Source organism: Saccostrea echinata, unplaced genomic scaffold (assembly GCF_033153115.1).
Source record: "Saccostrea echinata isolate AGI-Se365-2 ecotype Australia unplaced genomic scaffold, CSIRO_AGI_Sech_v1 ptg000025l, whole genome shotgun sequence".
Taxonomy (NCBI): domain Eukaryota; kingdom Metazoa; phylum Mollusca; class Bivalvia; order Ostreida; family Ostreidae; genus Saccostrea; species Saccostrea echinata.
This window is the reverse complement of record NW_026889774.1, coordinates 20,803,739-20,823,096: the sequence shown is the minus strand read 5'-3', so window position 1 is coordinate 20,823,096 and position 19,358 is coordinate 20,803,739. Positions and strand designations below refer to the sequence as shown.

Genomic DNA, 19,358 nt, shown 5'->3' with positions numbered 1-19,358 from the left:
GAGTATTTAAGAATCCATATTTGATTTACATCACTTCTTGAATATGTTGTATCAAAGAAGGTCTGAGGTTTCTCCTTCACAACGTGGTGGAGCATGCTGGCAAATGGAATGGAAGGACAAAGAAAAATTTTACAAGCATATATAAAAGTACATGCCCGGAACATGAATTTCTTCTTTTATTACATTCTAAAATTTATAGTGGTATGTTTTCTAGATCTATATAGATGTGACATTTTTTGTATTATTTATAGAATTCTTAAAATTGGTGAATGAATATGCATGTTTTGAAAGAGTTTCACACAGCTCTCACACTTTTTTAGGCTGTGATAACTTCATAATTCTAAGTTCAACATTCAACAAAGGTTGCAGCACAAACATAGCAACCCCTTTACATTTTCAAATACAATGCTTTGATTTGAATTTAGACTCTTTGTAGCAGGTGTGGGATCGGGTTACATTGCACAACGGTCAATTACCTACTAAATTATAACTGCCTGGTACTTAGAGGATATCTTTATCTAGGGGCTTTGTTATTGTTGAATTTCTGGAACGTGCAATTTCGTTTAAATTAGGGGTAAAGGACAAGTCAAATATTTGACACCTACATTTCTTATATTCGAGTCCATTTTCCAGATTCAAGAGTTTTTATTATGCTAAGTTTTTTTTTACTAACTTCTACTTTCGTGTTTTTAAACAAAGGACATGCGCTTGAAGATTGTTACCGGAAATAACTTCATAAAGTAAACACACAAACCGAAAGTTGATTGTTCACTCACGGTTCAGGTAAATTTTTACAGGCAGGATACGTTTTGTAATTCCTCTAAAAAAATGTTTGAAAATGTTTACCTGCATGTGCATCCATTCAAAAATATCGTTTTACATTGTTTTATGTCACTTTTTTTGAGATAAATTTATTAATATAGGCATAATATTATTTGTATATCATTATAATTGTTATCTATGTTTTCAATGTCTTAAATGAATGAAATGCACATTTGGTATAATAATGTTATAACTATCATTGAAATGCCTAGTAAATGTTTTAATTGTATCTTTATCTTTAGTGATATTATATAAAATGGTTAACATCTGTTCCATGAATAAATTATTCTTAACTTTCAGTTTCTTTTAGTTATTTATGGCAAGTGTAAGTGATGGTGTGGCACCCCGGAAACACAGATTGTTTGTGGCTGCCATTGACTTTGGCACCACATATTCTGGCTACGCCTTTTCATCAAAAGACGACTGGGAGAAAGAGCCTCTTAAAATCAATGCAAACATTTGGAATTCCGGAACCAAAAGTCTATTATCTACAAAAGCTCCCACAACTCTTTTGCTGAATCCCAACAAGACCTTCCATTCGTTTGGATATGAAGCCGAAACTCATTATTCCGACATGGCGGACGAGGAGGAAGACTACAAATCTTATTACTATTTCCACTGCTTCAAGATGTTGCTTCACAACAACAAAGTAAAACACAAAGATAAAACACAAAATATGGCGATGTGTAAAATTTCTTTGTAGTAAAATGTTTTTTTAATTGGTGTGAAGAAAAATTTAATCACCAAGTACATTTCGTATACTTAATAACATTCTCTTATAGTCCATAGTTGAGAAAATTTATTGCTTCATAAATGAAGAACATGCAATCACATTGCTATATATATTCTACTGCATATTTCGTAACGTTTCATATAATGTGCTGTTATTTGCCAGAAATTACGGAGAGATACAGAGATAACAGACGCAACAGGGAAAAGCCTGGACGCAATGACAGTTTTCAGCATATCCATTAAATTTCTTAGAGACCACCTCTTTAATAGTCTGTCGGACAAGTTCAAAGATATTCAAAAAGATGACATACACTTTGTACTAACCGTTCCAGCGATATGGGATGACAATGCAAAGCAGTTTATGCGAGAAGCAGCGGTGAAGGCAAGTCATCTATAGTATATACTGGATATACATTTTCATGGGGAGGGGGGGGATAGCATGGAAGCCGAAATACAGTGTATTGTGTATAGAAAAAAATCTGATTTCCAAGGTTAATAAGGATGCCAACACAACAGACAAGTGTTTGAAGTGCCAATAAAAATCCAATTGATGTTTGTTGACTACAGGAAGCAAATTCAGTTCACAATATAAGCATTTGTTCTCATGTTTTTGGAAAACATTACAATTTTTCAATAGGGTAATTTTTGAAAAGGCTATGATAAGTTTATTAACTTAATGTCAAGAGAATGTGGTTATTTTCTCTAAATATTTTATACTTTAAACTTAGTCTTAATTGTTTTTTAAAGCGGAAAACTTACAAATTAATATTATATTCTTGTTTTTGCCATATGTTCATGTTTGAATTTGCTATGTATTTAAGAAAGTGAAGAATATCATATAAACAGTTTCCATTATTATTTGAAAGAAATACTAGTATGTTGTAATTTATTTAACACAGGCTGGGATATCTAGGGAACAGCTATCCATAGCTCTAGAACCGGAAGTAGCTTCCATTTACTGTCAGTATCTTCCTCTTGAACGCCAAAAATTAAAGAGCGGGACTTCTTTTTTAGACGTCGCCAAATCAGGGTCAAGGTTCATGGTAGTAGACCTGGGAGGTAAGGACTGCAGCTTTTCAGTGTTATATCTTTTTGGTAGGAATTAGTACAAATTCAACATTTAAAAATAAGGTCACATTTACTGTTTAAAAAAATTAGAAATGCCCCATCATTTCTGGAAAATTTCTATATGTTGTCGTCTTAAACTACAATATGTCTTTTTATTTTTTTAACACGAAATTGTAATTAAAGCTTCTAGAAAGTTTATAGGTTATCAGATATTTAAAGCTAACTACCAAAATGGCAGTTTATATTGTATGATGATAATATTATCAGTTTTGAAACGCAATCACACATATCACGAATATCAAGAATAAATTTGGGGGTTTTGGTAAAGTTAGTTTTATTTTTCAACTAAGGTGTTGAGTTACACACACTTTTCTATCACAATTCTAAGAAATAATTTACAAAGCTAGATAATTTCGTGACGTTTTGTCAGTTTGTACTTGTTTCTTTTTACAATTTTAGGCGGGACGACAGACATTACCTTGCACGAACGCTGTAAAGGTGGAAAGTTAAAGGAAATTCACCGGGCCTCTGGGGGTCCGTGGGGTGGGCGGGACATCAACGAGGCATTTTTCTCTTTCCTCAAAGAATTGTTTGGACAAGATGTAATTGACAAGTTTAAGATAGATCATATGGATGACTATTTAGAGCTGGAAAGAGAATTTGAAACAAAAAAACGCATGATAACATTTGAAAAACCAGGTCGAGTTAAAATGACCTTCCCCCTGTCTTTGTTTGACTTGGCAAAAACTGCAAGAAATGCAAATTCTGTCGATGAAATAATCGGCCAAAATGCTAAGTATGCAGGGAAAGTGAATGTTAAACAACAAAAGCTTCAAATTTCTAATGAAGTTTTTAAGTCCTTGTTCCACCCAACCCTTGATAGCATCGGAAGTCACATTCAGAAAATATTAAAAGATAAATCCGGTGAAGTGGACAATATTTTAATGGTTGGGGGATTTTCCGAGTGTGAACTTGTTCAAAATCAACTGAAAAACGTTCTTTCAAACAGAAAGATAATTGTACCAGACGATGCTGGACTCGCCGTTTTAAAAGGTGCTGTTCTGTTTGGCCATATGCCACAAGTGATCACTTCCCGAGTGGCACGACACACCTACGGAATTCAAAGTTGGCCAGAGTTTGATCCAGAAAAACACCCACCGTCGAAGAGAGTTGTGATTAATGGTGTCGCACGATGTAAAGACGTCTTTTTCAAATATTGCACAATAGGACAGGAAATCACGCCAGGATTTCAATGTTCCCAAACTTTCCAGGCTCTGAAGCCAGACGAAGACACTCTCGAATGCACAATTCACGCCTCTTTTGAGGAGGATCCAAGATTCGTCACGGACGAGTCTTGCTTTCGTCTTGGGACACTTACAGTTCCTTTGCCAAAGCGACGGTCAAACGAACCGCTTGAAATAGAGGAAACGATGGTGTTTGGAGAAACTGAACTCCATGTCAGAGCAAAAGATATTACTCATAATCGAACTTATGAGGCTTTCTTTAACTTTCTGGACAACTGAGATTGTTGAGTGTTATCATTTTATTGGAATGTTCACACGAATTCAGTTATGATCTGTTTATGAAATGGGCTAAGAATATTTATTGTACATTATTTGGTGCCAATGTAATAAAATGATACAACTAAATTACTGAAACACCAGTTACAAAATTTACTCCATTTGACATTGAGTATTAGTACTGTCTGTTACAGTTTAGTATTGTATGAAACTGATTACCTAATCAGCGAGCTTGGAGATTTTGCATCTTTTTTTTAGAAGACGTGTGCAATTTGCGCGTGTTCTCATGAATCTCCATTTCAAAAAGGGATTATCTATTGAACGAGCTCCAAACTCGGAATGACCGTATGTTGATCCTTGGCATTAGAAATTGGTTTTTTTGTTTATGTGGTTCCCCATCTTCGTCATTCCCCGTGCTCAAACCATTGTAAATATGCCAATCTTTTGTGCTTTCATAGTAAGGACTTCATAGTTGTAACCTTGTTCTAACAAGTTATTTCCAATATTTTGCAAAGAGATTTCTTGTGGTAGACAGTCAAATTTGTCTCCTGTCTCGAAGTTAGTTTTCCGTGTTCCTTTTTTCACGTAGTAGAGCGTGAAAAAGCAAGTTTTCTATATATTCAGCTCGATGTTTATTTTCAGGCCTGAGGGGCACTACTTATGTCTTCTGATATTAAAGTGGCTCGTTTAATTTACCGATTCAAGAATTGGTCTCCAAATACTTAAGGAACAAATTTTTTGAAAAATCAACTTAAATATTTTTTTTTAAAAAAAATAACATGGAGTGACTGAGTGAAAAAGGTGAAGATGACGAAGAGTGAAAGTATAGTGATCGATGCATAAAAAATTCAGTAATCCCTGTACCTGAGGGTTAACAAGCAGAGGATACAAACGTTATTGCCTTGAACGTCTTTAACAATCTTATCCTAAAGTCCAAATATGAAGCATATGTGGCAGCCTCTGTGGTGTCTTTTATCTCGAGGTCACTGGAATATATCGAGTCGACATATGAAAGGAAGATCGAAGCAACTTGTTAATTTAGAAAAAAGTCGTCGATATATCTGAATGTCGAGTTGAAAGCCAAGTGTTTTCTTGTTCTGATGTAGAAGTTTTTGAATAAATTCTGCTTATAAAGGGGTACAATTCCCGAGATCTGTACTCCGATAAAGCACGGTTCATGGTGGTTGACCTTGAGCGTCACCATACGTTTTGATGCTACTGACTTTTCAAAAATTTGGGCATTTTAGATTTTCCAAAAGTTCTTTGGAGTTTTTGAGAGTCCACATTTGATCTCCACATTTCGAATATGCTGCAGTACCTCTGAAGTTTCTTCTTTACAGCAGTTAATATATTTGCGAGGAGTATAAAGATAGGGGCTTAGTTGACCATTTGCTGGACCCGGCAATGTATCTTTGTTTGTATGGATTTTTAAGTTTAGCAATCCAGTGTAGGTAGGGTAGATCGAACTCACATTTGAAGACTCTGAAGTAAAATGACGATAAATAGAGAGTAATAGGTCGTGTCCTTTTCCCCCTTCTTGTTGATAGTAAGAGTAAATTTCCTGCAATCTATGGAAAAGTTTTTGGAGCTCGGAAGCCAACATATGTCTATCTGGTAACTGCATGACGCAGTTGTTGAAAGGCTTGGAATCGAAATCGAAGTGTCGGTGGAGAAATGACCTGATCATGCTTTGCAGAAGCAGTAGACAACCTACCAAAAAACCTTTTTAAAACTTTTAAATGTCCTATTCGGCTGACAAGATCGATTTTTTATTAGATTCTACAAAAAAAACGCAAGGTGTGCTTGGGGCTGCTTTATAGAATTTTTGAGTATTTCTTAAATAAAAAATTAACGCTGAGCTAGGATCTGCCTGGCGAGTATTCGTTTTCCGCAGAGTGTAATCTAGCTAGTACAGTGGTGCAAATATTTTTCCAATCATGACAGAAGTGAGAGCCCCACATAAATTTTGCAAATTTTTGCTTTTCTCCTTCCTGCACGTCCGAAAGGTTATATAGATGAGGCAAAAGTGCTGATTCCCCATTTTTAATGCTTTTGTTGGATATTAGTTTTTTTAAGAATTTTCACACGGTTGAAAAGATAGAAAGTTTTCTCAAGGTCTGCTTTGGTTGGTTCATTGTCCAGTTCCTCGTGTATTGATAGTGCTGGGATGTTGCCGAGTGCCTCCTCAGCTCTGAAACTTCTATGCACAGGTCAACATAGTGCTCTACCCATAGTTTCTTATTTCGACTCATCATTTAAGAAAAGCTATGTTTCACACGTTCATAATACATGGCCATGTATTTTTTTAAGTGATGGTCAACATAGTGCTCTACCCATAGTTTCTTATTTCGACTCATCATTTAAGAAAAGATATGTTTCACACGTTCATAATACATGGCCATGTATTTTTTTTAAGTGATATACCTTCCAACTGAGCACATTTAACTCATCTTGATGAAGTCTCGAATAGCTAAGATGGGAGAGGGTGTGTGTGCGTATTACACTTTCTTAGAGAAGGAGAACCCTTACTTTACTTTGTAATTTTAGTAACAGCGAGAACTGTAGTAAGTTCCCGGAAACTTCTCGCTAAGCTACATATATACAGTAGGCATTAGGATGCGTAGGTTTACCAGTGGTTTTAAATTAGTGATCAGTTTCAAAAATTGAGAAGGTCCATTCCCAGGTAGTCAAACTTCCATGGATAAAAAATCTTTAAAAAAAATAATAGTGAACAAACCAGTCTTACTTTGGTTGCTATAACTGACCTCTATTTTCTAGCCAGTTTAAATTCTGGAGGAAGTTCATTCCCAGATATTTATCCAAAAGGATGAACTTTACTGCGTTGCTGCGGATTCTGTATTTGACGGACATTTTCCGATATATGCTTGGATTAATGTTTAGAGCAGGTCTACAGTGACTAAATTTCCTTGCTATTCCATTTTATCAGGTAAAGGTCTATACTTCAGTGACAGTTCTTTACACATCATAATACATGAAAATTATGTTTATTATGCCCCAGGATCGAAAGATCCCGGGGGTATATTGTTTTTGTCCTGTCTGTCTGTTTGTCTCTCTGTCTGTTGTCAACTTTAACCTAGCCCATAACTATTGCGCTGTCAAGGGTAAGGCTGTAATATTTGACATGAGTGTTCATTATGATAAGACCTTTCCATTGGTACAGAAATTTTTGATCATGTGACCTCAACTGTGACCTTTGACCTACATTTTAAAAACTTTTAACATTGGCCATTACTATTGCACTGTAGTCAACGTCCCACTCCAGAACTGTGTTATCATCGGGGGCATAGTGTTTCACAAACACATCTTGTTTTAATTTGTGTTTCTCGTGTATTTCAGTTTTGTCTCATTATTTCTCTCTGGTAATTTCAATCCTCCTTCGACTGTTTTACTCCTGCCCTCACGGTCTTTCTTTTCGATATCTAGTCCCCACGGTGACCCTTCACTCATGTACCTGCGTCTACATGATTTGCCCGTAAGTCCTCTTTGCAGGAGTTTCTGCATGTATTTACGATAACGATTGCCTGGTCGAGAAGCTCTGACCATAGCGTAGATCTCTGGAACTTGGGAATGTGTCTTTGTATAAGTGTTTACCAGTTTTAATCATCTTTAAGGGTTCTCACATAGCACTGAAAGTATGCTCATATCTTTGTTTTCCCAACTATGGAATTTCAGAGATGGAAACTTTGATACAAATAAAAATTATATAATGCAAATGAAAAAAATATACAATACAAATGGAAAATTATACAAATGGAAAATTATACAAAACAAATGAAAATTAAACAATACAAATAAAAAATTATACAATACAAATGAAGAATTATTGAATACAAATTAAAAAAAATTACAATGCAAATGAAAAAATATAGAAAACAAATAAAAATTTTACAATGCAAATGAAAATTGTAGAATACAAATGAAAATCATAGAACACAAATGGAAAATTTTACAATACAAATGAAAATTTTACAATACATATGGAAAATTATACAATACAAATGGAAAAGATCTTTCAAGACTGTAATCTCTGGACAGTTCCACATTGTTCTCTAACCACTAGCATTTAGAAGGCATATACATACTGTATTCAGTAGATGAGCATCATTTGAGCCAGTAGTCATTTGTACTGGTCATTCCTAAACCTTTTACATACAAAGGTCATTTTTAGTGTTTTAAGGTTTAATTGGTGATGTCTTCCCTTCTATTGATGAGTGCTTACATGTATTTCTTTTCTTGTCTTGCAACATCCATAGCTTAAAAATTAGCTACATTCTAATCAGTGCTGCATTTCAACTGTTATCCAAACGGATGCCATAAGTGATTTGTGGATACAGTATATGTATATGGCACTATCAAAATAGTTAAGTACGGTATCCAAAAATTTCTTTTACAAGATAATAAACCCAATGTTGCATTTTTTCAGTCAATGAGAATTGTTGAAATCTTCACGAGTTTTTTTTTTTTAGCTCTGTTGTTGTCATTGTAGTAAACTTTTCTTACAATTTCACCTTCTTCTGCAGAAACGCTGGGTCAATTTCAACCAAACTTGGCATACAGTATCCTTAGGTAAAGGGGATTCAAGTTTGTTCAAATAAAGGGCAACACCCTCTTCCAAGGGGAGATAATCAAAAAAAAAGTAAAAATTGGGTGGAGTCATTTAAAATCTTTTTCTCAAGAAATACTGACCAATGGGCCAGAAAAAATGAAACTTAAGTGAAGGCTTCCTGACATAGTGCAGATTCAAGTTTGTTTAAATCAGAACCCTGCAGCTGGTGAGGGAGTTATTTTACATTATGGATTTTTCCAACAGGCTACATATTGACCAGGGCAGGAATTTACCAGGTATGTCATCATGGAGCTACGTACCACGGCTTCCCATCCTATGGGTAGTAGGATGGTAGAACGGTTCAAGCAAACTCGGTATGCTGAACGACAAACTAAAAGAGGAAAGTCGAATATAAGTGTTGTTGTAAGTTTATGTGTGCAATGTCACTAAACATGACAATACGGGCTTTAAGATTTTTTTCCCGATATTTGTGCGGCATCCGCGCTTGTCTATGTCTCAGTCGATCTAAAATACAGATTCTTCCGAAAGTTCCAATTTGTGCTCATATTGGAGATGAATTTCATTATTCATTTAAATGCACTGATCCATACATTAAAAACTCTAGACTCGCATGTTTGTCCAAATATTATCATACGAATCTTAATTTTTTTAAGTTTGAACTATTACTGAATTTAAATTTAAAAAAAAATATGGAGATAACGAACAGTAATCAAGCTCAAAAGTCCATTGAAACAATACGAATCGGAAGCAGGGCAAACACGGACCTCCAAAAAAACCATCAGAAGTGGGGTCAGGTGCCATGAAGGAGTAAACTGTGTAATCTTATTGGGATTATAATTAAGAGTTGGCTCTCTTGGTTTATGAGTTATTGTCTTTTCCACTGCCTTTCTTTTTTTCTCACGTATGCTTTATTGTAAATATTTCATATTTATAATATTCTCTCTATACTTTTGTTACAGTTTATGAAAATAAGCTATTGAAAAGCCTAATAATCGTAACAATTACTCGAAAATTAAAAAAAAAAAAAAAAGAGTAGAATTTGCTTCTCGGGAAGCTCATCCTCACAATGTCAGGGGTCCTCTGTCATTTTGCGGGCTGACTGCAGCGACGTCTTTCGGGAAAATTACAAGTTTGATAGTTTTTCTTATCTCTCAACCAATACATTTGAATAGCCTATTCGTATCACGTGCATTTTAGGTGTCAACTGATTCTTTCTGTTTATATTATCTGTCTACCTCAATTTGATTGGTGCTTCTCATTGAGAGAAGCAAGCCCGAAGATATCGAATGAAATTTGTCAGGGGTCCTACGGCAACGAGTTGACACAGGACACCTTTAACGTTATGATGATGCGGGAAGCTGAAAAAGAGTGTTGCAAGATACAAATGCAACTGACACTAGGGTAGACAATCAAAAAGACAGATCAGCGGTGACCGTGTTTCATTTGGAAGTGTTGAGTTGAACTGGCCATGTCTTCATACTACTAAGAATATTAAAGGTAATACATTACGAAGGGCATATACGGATGTTTTACAGCAAAACGAACACCATTTCAAACCATGCCCATGTCTGTTATCTTCACCTTTATCAGATTCCTGAATCAAGTATCCATTTACAGAAGATTGACACTGTCTATTTTAAGATATGAATCACATTTCCAATGATCACTTATTTTTAATGATTTTTGCATATCGATGACAGTTCCTTAATTCCTATACTAAACCCATTACGGTACCATCCAGAGAATGTGGCTTTTACACTACACGAACAAGCTTGCATTAAGTTAAGAGGTAATATGGCTTCGTCGTCCTTCAGACTTACAAAAAATATTTCCTGTATGCTCTTATACGTTCATAAGCTTTTGAGCTGTGTGATCTGACCCTTGCCCCATCGGCCATATTACATAGTTAGTGCAGCATTTCAACTGAACTAATTGAAGACTTGCTGTCATATGTCTGAAGCTTGGCAATTTAAAACATTGGGATTCATCCTGATCATTTGCTCAAAACGTGACCTAAACTATGGCTAATTCATAATATGGGTCGAAGTTCCATGAAATTATGATCATGTTAAAAATTTTACTCATGTCATGACTTTACACATGCAATCCTTTACTGGAATGATTTCAGTATTTTTCAAGTCCTTGTCCAATACATGTAAATTATATGTGTCTTGATTAATTAAAAGTTCTGTTATAAATGACATGGGATACAAAATCTTAGATTAAGGCTGGAAAAGGGAATCAATTATGTTTGATTTTTCGTAATCATTCCTGTCATGAGCATTTTTCTCTGTTTATCTGCTTCTCCCAGTGGCAAAAATATTCCAAAGAGATTCGGGACCATCAGTGGAAGCAGTATCCCTTACATTTCAATAGAACCCATCTGACTCGTTCATTACAAGGAAATTAAAACCTCGGGTTTTATTATCATTTGTGTATGAACATGAAATGAAGAAAGCATTGGAATAGGAAGATCAAATATAAAAGAAAACATTCACAATTTTTGATTCATAAACTTCAATGTATGTTACATACACTAGAATGAAAATTCTAATCAAAATTTATGTTTGTCATTCATACACAATCAAAGTACAATAAAATGCCACTACCTTGAAACACACCACACAATTACCAGAAAAAGTACACAATGATAATTTTAGCTGAAAGCTAATGCTGATCAAATTAACCGTTAATCATATTTGGCAGTCAAATGTCCAAATCTTGGTTACTCTATATAATAAATTCAAAAGAATATCAAAAAAAAAAAGAATATGAAAAAGTATCAGTAAGGAAAATTTGAGCCAAATTTAAATGTATGAAGTAAATTAGAAATTCAAAATTTTTGGGGGGAAAATGCAAAGAAAAGTGACTCTCATAAAATGAAGAGAAAAAGACATGTGAAAACAATTTCAAAAAAACTTTCCATAGCTAAGCAGTGAACACAAATGTATTATACCGTGGGTTGCATTTTCATTTTCTAAATATTCTTAGTTCAAGAATAGCACTTCATGTCAGGTTATCTTCAGATAATTTATCACTGTACATATGTATTATTTGATTAAAAAGTTGCACGATTTTTATAGGATTGGTTCTCATTTTCATCTACTACATATACATGTATGTTCTTATATAACACTAGATTAAAGATTAGTGTGCTAATATACTAGCACATACTATACATAAGTGTCTGACAATTATACACATAACAAAAATAACAGTTACTCTAAGCTAGACTGAAAACAAGGACATTCGATATTTAGAACAAATCAGCTGCTAAATAGAATCAATTAAAAATCTACAATACTTTAGTATCTTCAGTAATAGATATTCACAGTTTTTAGAACATGGAATGGTTATCATCTAACCTATCATTGTAAACAATTCGAATTACAGGAAACATTCCAACTTTTTGCATTAAAATCATGACCTATTAAACAATTAAAAGATTAATTTACCAATTTACAAATATGGCACAATAGAATATTACATTATACTGTACACATTTTTTTTAACAAAAATGAAAAAATCTTAAGAAAGCAAGTGTTTTGATTTTGTTAGTAACTAATTTCCATTTTGAACGACATTGTTACTTAGAAGGTCAATGGAGACTTCACATTGTTGGTTGGTGTATATGTCCCGAGCTTGCACCTCTAGTTCAGTGTCACCAAAAATCATGGTTTCCTCAATTTCCAATGAACAACCCACTGAAACCCTTGGCAATGGTACCCTTAGAGTACCAAGCTTTCTACATGAAGCATCATCCACAAAAACTGGATTTTCTTCATCCGACACATAAATAGCACATTCCAAACACTCCTCATCTGGTTTAAGAGCTTGGAAGATTTGTGACCTCCGATATCCAGGGGTCAAAAGTTCACCTTTGGTCACATACTTAAAGAATACATCTCTACATCGTGCTGTAGTTCCAATCATGACTTTCTTGGCATCCGGATGTTTGGATGGATCAAATTCAGGCCAGCTTTGGATGCCATATGTGTATCTTGCCACACGACGCCCAATAGTTTTGGGAACATGGCCATAATACACTGCTCCCTTTAAAACTGCAAGTCCTGCATCTTCTGGTATAATCACTCTTTTATCCTTAAAATTATTTTTTATAGCGGTTTGAACTAGTTCACATTCAGAAAATCCACCTACCATTAATATTGTCTCTACATCATGTACATTTTTTTCCATGAATACCTCTTTTAAATGTTTTACAATGCCATCAATTGTAGGTTTGAAAAGGTCTTTAAATACATCTATTGCCATGTGTAGTTTCATGTTTGCAAAATGGACTGATTCCCCATAGTTAGATTCCTTCAATATTTCTGTCATATTTTTTTTCATTTTTTTCTCTGCCAGACTCTTTACAGTCAGGGGTACTTTCATGTGAACTTTCCCAGTCTTTACAGTTGAAATGTTTCTTTTCTTGCTCTCAAATTCTCGAAAGAGGTCCAGATAATCTTCCATATTCTCTGTTTTTAATTTGTCCATTACTTCTTCACCAAGGATCTCTTTCATGAACTTTTCAAATTTGTCATCAACTGATTTTCCTCCCCATGGCCCCCCACTGGCCGGCCTCACTTCATCCAATACCCCCTCTCCAGACCTGAGATGTACTGTGATATCAGCTGTGCCACCTTAATAAAGAAAATGTTACTATCAGTTCAAATAACAAGAGGTCCAAGGGCCTTAAAGGTCACCTGAGTATAATACAACCCTGAGCAGAGAAGATTTCCAAAGAATTGATGCATTTTCACCACATAATCCATAGAGTCCCGCCCCTAACACCATAACATCTAACCCATGGGCCAGGAATTTCACAATTTTGAAAGAATCACCCTTGCTCATTATAACCATGCAGCTAATTTGCATAATGATTATATATAGGGGGAGAGAATAAGCTTTTTAAAGAACTTGTGCTTTTTTCACTATATGATCAATACAGCCCACCCTAACTCCAGAACTCCTGACCCTTGTGCCATTAATTTCAAAATTTTGGTACAGGGCTCAGTGCTTATTACAACCGTGCCGACAGTTAACTGCATGATGTCCACGAGTAAAGAAGAAGATTTAAAGATTGTAATTATTTTAATGGTTTTTGCCCCATCCCTTAGGGAGTGGAACCATGAAATTTATATTTTTGTTCCCCTTCACCCATACATGCAGATGTTATATGCCAACTTGCTTGATACTGATTCAGTGGTTCCAGAGAAGAAGTGAAAATTTTCATAAGTTCATGGAAGCCTGACGACACACGTTGCATGACGACAGATGAAAATAGATTGCCATACGTTACCTGTGTGACTCAGGTGACCTAATAAAATCATGAATTTCACTTTTATTTGTACTCATTATAATCATGTAAACACTTTGCCTGAACCCCCCAGGACAAAAAATATGAACTTCACAATTTTGGTAAAAGGCTCATTGCCTATTAAAATCATTCCAACAGTTTGACTACTTGTTGCCCTGGAGTAAAGAATAAAATTTTTCTGAGATTCAATGAATTTTCAGTATATACATGTATCTGGTATATGACCAAATTAGCCCCACCCTGAGGCTTGAATTTAAGTCTTCATAGGTTTGTCGAAAAAGGTCAATAGCTTTGTCATGTTCGAAGGGGGGAACTGAAATAATTCTTGAAACAAAATTTCCTTACCTCCAAGATCCACAATCATATACTTGGTTCCTTGTTTGGCTGTTCTTAGGAATGAGCTGGTGCCTACCACGCCCACCTCTGTTGGTATGTGTTGGCAGTAGATGGAAGCTGCTTCAGGCTCAAGGGCTATTAACAACTGGTTGGCATTGATTCCAGCCTGAAAAGATTACAAAGTACAACTTTTTATTGCAATGCTCTCTGTGCTGTATCATTTACAGTATACCAATGGAGGCTTAGTGTCCACACTACAAACTGTGGTGATTTTTTCTATTAAATGTTGGTATATTTTTTGTATAAAATTTCGTTACTCTCAAATTGTTGCCCAAACCTTACCCCAGGAGCCAAAATGTAGAGCACATATAATTGCTACACTGTTGTTATTTAGAAGCATCTTGTTTTTCTGTATATCAAAGTCAAAATTTTTCTACCCCTTTCCTAACCCCTAGACTCATACAGTCAAACCTCGTTATCTTGAACTCAATGGAGTTCAAGAAAAACTTCGAGATATCTGAGGGTTCGAGAAATTGAGGGTAAAATACTTGAAGAATTAGCGATTGGGATTTCCAAATCATCTCGACATATTCATGGTATTCAAGATATCAGTGTTAGAGATACCAAAGTTCAACTGTATTTCAACAAAACTGATTCTACACAGCTTTGAGATGCTTGTTTATATACAGTAAAACTAACTATTATCTGCAATACTGTGGAATCACTAATTTTCATGGGGTTGAATTTTCTTTGATTTTAAGGTATGAAGAGACCCACGAATTTGTGTCCACCACCAAATGCAAAATGTCTCATACATAACTACTCAACAATTTTTCATCCACAAAATCAAATCCCCACAAGCTCACAGTTTTTCCTCAAACCACGAAAATTTACCCCCCACCCCCCCCACCCCCCTTAAAATATGTGATTTTTCAGTGGCTATTGCTTGTAGCTAATCCAGACCTGTCTATCCCATACAATTGTTATCCATAGTTAATATGCAGAAGATATTCCACTTTCAACACAGAATTTATCATTGAATTCACATAAAACAGATATGTACCATTGTACTCTGATGACATACCTTAATATGATACTCAACATACACATAACAACTGAGCAAGGAGTAGAGGTGCCAAATTATTTCAATAACTACCCTGTCTGTAAATTTCAGTCTTGGCATTTGTGTGAATGTATGACCATTGGACAGCTACTCATAATTTAGATGCTTGAGAATCATATGTAGATTTTCTAATATTACTCAAACATTTGTACTGCTTTGTTATTCTTAGCAATCATTTTAAACTGACAATGTTGGAAATTCCCAAATCTCAAGATTTGGCATTTGAATCATAGAACATAATTTGGGGTCAAAATTTATAAAAATTACAGGAAAAATCAGGAGAGTGGGCTGGTCTGCTCATCAGTTTAAAATTCATCTGTGACTACAATAAATTTTCACCACTGGAAAACATTCCACAAATAGACAATATTGTACATGTATAATTGTTTTATGGTGAGAAATATTAGCGAGTATCATAAAAAGGTTGTAATAAATCTTTCTTGCACATGGGTAAGAGTTGGTTTACAGTATTAATTATAACCTGAGCTGAATTCAAAAATAAGTTTTTAACCCAATATATGAACCTCTTTTGTGGCCTCTCCCTAACCTACATTTTAACACATACTTCAAGATATTCACTTAATGTCGACCAACTTTTTTTGACTGTGCAAGAACTTCTTTTCATTGTCAATATTTTTCACCGGAACCATGTAGCTAATCGTGTATTTATGAAGAATGTTTAGTATTTCATGTAAATTTAGATTCATGATGGATTTTAGTATGAAAAATTACATCACTTGAGTTTTTTGCTTGGGTGAACTAAACATAAAAGAGAATTCAGTCTATCACCAGTGATATATTGCTTCGTATCATTTCACCATCCTAATATCAATTTTTAAAATTCAGTCTTGAGATCACTTCAATGATATTACTTTTTCAAACTGATTTCTGCTTTTACAGTAGTTGTAAATAAATACTGTCAAAGTTTACACATACAGCAGTTGCTGCTTCCCTCATGAACTGTTTGGAGGGGTCATCCCAGATAGCCGGTACTGTAAGTACAAACTGGACATCATCTAGGACTATGTCTGGGTAAGCTTTCTTCAGTTCCTCAAACAAATGGTCTACAATGTACTTTATGGACTTAGTGAAAACTATGTGTGCCTCCATCCTCTTTCTTGTCATATCATCTATGCAGATGTTCCGATGCAGATTCTGAAATCATAGTATCACTTTTATTGTGTGAAATTTTCAATGCTCTGTTTCAGTCAGCCCTTTGTTTAGTCTATTATCACTTGCATATTCAGTAAGTGATACGAAATAAAAACCTTCTAAAATTATTAAAATAGTCAAATTGGAGCTGAACATACAATAAAAAAATATTATTGTAAATATTTCTACTGAAAAATTTGTATATTTGTATATTAAAGACTAAAAAAAATACACCCTTAAAAATTATCAGAAATCACTGTAATGATAAAATATTTCTACTTTCGTTTTCGTGGTTAGCTATGTATGCACCTTGCAGTTATGCAGAAGCATTTTGAAACGATGAAAATAATAGTAATTTTTGTATTCATCTTCATCTTCCTCGGCCAAATCAGCATAGCTCTTCTCTGCCTCATATCCAAAAGAGTTAAATGTTTTGTCCGGATTCAGCAACAGGGCAGTTGGAGTTTTCGATGACATCTGGTTCGATGATGGCCATATATTGGTTTTCACTTTGGTCCATTCATGTTTTGCAGAGAATGCATAACCAGAATATGTGGTGCCAAAATCGATGGCAGCCACGAAAAGCCTCGTACAGCAGGACTGTTTTGGAGTGTTGGCAGCGGCCATTTTTATCAGCTGTAAAGAGATACATACGTAAAGATCAATGTTTTGTTTACACTTCCTTAAAGTTAGTATTTTGATAATTATTTCGCCTCCAAGTAAAAAAAATGTGGCACCATTGAAAATCCCCCTGTTTATCACTCGAATAAATTACAAAAGCTAAAAAATACATGCATATACAGTATACTAGCAGAAAATATACCTACCTGTTTATAATTTGTACATGTAAAGTGAAATTTATCAAACCAGTCCGAACTTGATGATAGAGTTATCTACCGTGCAGGAACTTGGTATTTGGGGCACCAATGGGGAGAATTCTAAAATTTTTATCTTAGGAACCCGTTGTCCGAAATATCTGACGTTTTCCTAGCTTTTTTCACGATTTTGATATTTTACATGCCAGGAAAACGTCAGAACCGGCGCCATTAAGAAAACTGGAAATTTCGCCGTCTCCAACCGGAGTTGATTTCGATACTTGCAAACCGAATTAAATGCCGGACTCATAATTTATCAATAGTACAATGCTTCCAGTACTCATCAATATCGATGAAAAGAAAACATCAATCCACATTTCGAATACAGGACTTGAAAGATTTTAAAATGCACGAAATGAAAAAAAAATCTCGACAGATAAAATGTTTTCATCGGTCTGTATATTTTATAAACGAACCATAAAAACGATGTTGGTGAGTATTAAAAGTACTGTACAATTGATAACTTTTGAGATTGAAATTCAATTCGGTTCGGAAGTATCGAAAATCAGCCCGAGAATGCCGCCTCCGGTTGGAGGCGGCGAATTCCCAGTTTTCCTAATGGCGCCGGTTCTGACGTTTTCCTGGCACGTAAAATATCAAAATCGTGAAAAAGCCTGGAAAACGTCAGATATTTCGGACTAAGGAACCCGTTTCTTAATTTATCGATATTTCTTGAAAATCTTGTATGTAATGGTGACTTACTGCTATAACATAATGGTATGTTTAATCAATTTATTGCAGATTCTTTTTTTAAATGAAAGGAGAGAATTAATTAATGGATGGATCTGGACCCAGGTCGATATCCCCGTCTATAATTAAAGTACTAACCACTACATTCCCCCCTTCAACAGTGTTCAATTACAGCCCAGATTCTTTTGCTCCTGGTAGAACTTTACCTGCAAAATCACGAGCTAGGTCAGCTAGCTAGGGCACCAAATGTAACAGGAAAGGAGAAAATCCATGCGGACTGGTAATCGGACGTACCCCGGGACACCTGCATTACCTGATTACTATCAGGTGCTCTTACCACCGAGCCACCAAGGCCGGTATCCCCGCGGTCCAAACGACCAAATCCACTAAATACACTCCAAATCCTGGTCACGGCACCAAATGTGATAGGAATTGGATATGGATCGAACGCCAAATTAACATATATTCAAATATTTGAACCTATCTTCAATTAATTGTACCTATCTTCAAATCAATTGTACCTATCTTCAAATCTAAATGAATTAAAGTTTTAATTCAATTATACCTTTTTTTAATTCATTTGAAGATAGGTACAAAGGATTTGAAGATAGGTACAATTGATTTGAAGATAGGTACAAATGCCATGAATTATATAGATAGGTATAATTGATTGAAAGATAGGTGCAATTGAATTGAACCTATCTTTAATTATAAAGACACTGACAATAACAACTACTCCCCATAAAATTGCTTTTTTCGGTTCCCTCCATATTCAAGTCGCTCTTTAAGGAAGCTTTCATTATTTTCTATTAATAACAAAACGTACCTATCTTCCAATCCTTTCTTGTGCCTATCTTTATATGAATATTAAAGCTAGGTATAATTCAATTGAACCTATCTTTAATTGAATTAAGGATAGGTATAATTCCATTAAAGATAGGTATAATTTATTTGAACCTAGGTTTGATTATTTTAAGATAGGTATAATTATTTACACCTATCTTTAATACATTTAGACCTATCTTTAATTCAATATTGCACCTATCTTCAATTCATTTGGAGATAGGTTCAAATATTTGAAGATAAGTACAATTATTTAAAGATAGGTTCAAATATTTGAATATATGTTAAT

At 34.8% G+C, this 19,358-nt stretch overlaps 2 protein-coding genes across 2 annotated transcripts; one reads left to right on the top strand and one right to left on the bottom strand.

Moving 5' to 3' along the window:
• The first annotated feature begins 747 nt into the window (after window positions 1–747).
• LOC133192135 (heat shock 70 kDa protein 12A-like) lies at window positions 748–4,271 on the top strand. Its single transcript, XM_061328013.1, has 5 exons — window positions 748–783; window positions 1,123–1,471; window positions 1,718–1,936; window positions 2,454–2,613; window positions 3,082–4,271. Exons 2-5 carry the CDS (start codon window positions 1,139–1,141, stop codon window positions 4,143–4,145), a joined length of 1,776 nt encoding a protein of 591 aa, XP_061183997.1. The 5' UTR covers window positions 748–783; window positions 1,123–1,138; the 3' UTR covers window positions 4,146–4,271.
• A 6,865-nt stretch (window positions 4,272–11,136) lies between these two features.
• Window positions 11,137–17,300, bottom strand: LOC133192134 (heat shock 70 kDa protein 12A-like). Its single transcript, XM_061328012.1, has 4 exons — window positions 16,971–17,300; window positions 16,446–16,664; window positions 14,396–14,552; window positions 11,137–13,373 (listed from the first exon to the last, which is right to left on the bottom strand). Exons 1-4 carry the CDS (start codon window positions 17,286–17,288, stop codon window positions 12,292–12,294), a joined length of 1,776 nt encoding a protein of 591 aa, XP_061183996.1. The 5' UTR covers window positions 17,289–17,300; the 3' UTR covers window positions 11,137–12,291.
• Between the last annotated feature and the right edge of the window lie 2,058 nt (window positions 17,301–19,358).

Excerpts from the sequence above, each read along its gene's own strand:
- LOC133192135 (XM_061328013.1), top strand. The coding sequence starts at position 1,139 with ATGGCAAGTGTAAGTGATGGTGTGGCACCCCGGAAACACAGATTGTTT. Across the intron at positions 1,937-2,453 it reads TGCGAGAAGCAGCGGTGAAG|GCTGGGATATCTAGGGAACA; the intron begins GCAAGTCATCTA and ends TATTTAACACAG. Across the intron at positions 2,614-3,081 it reads CATGGTAGTAGACCTGGGAG|GCGGGACGACAGACATTACC; the intron begins GTAAGGACTGCA and ends TTACAATTTTAG.
- LOC133192134 (XM_061328012.1), bottom strand. The coding sequence starts at position 17,288 with ATGGCCGCTGCCAACACTCCAAAACAGTCCTGCTGTACGAGGCTTTTC. Across the intron at positions 16,665-16,970 it reads TGCTTCTGCATAACTGCAAG|AATCTGCATCGGAACATCTG; the intron begins GTGCATACATAG and ends CTATGATTTCAG. Across the intron at positions 14,553-16,445 it reads TGAGGGAAGCAGCAACTGCT|GCTGGAATCAATGCCAACCA; the intron begins GTATGTGTAAAC and ends TAATCTTTTCAG.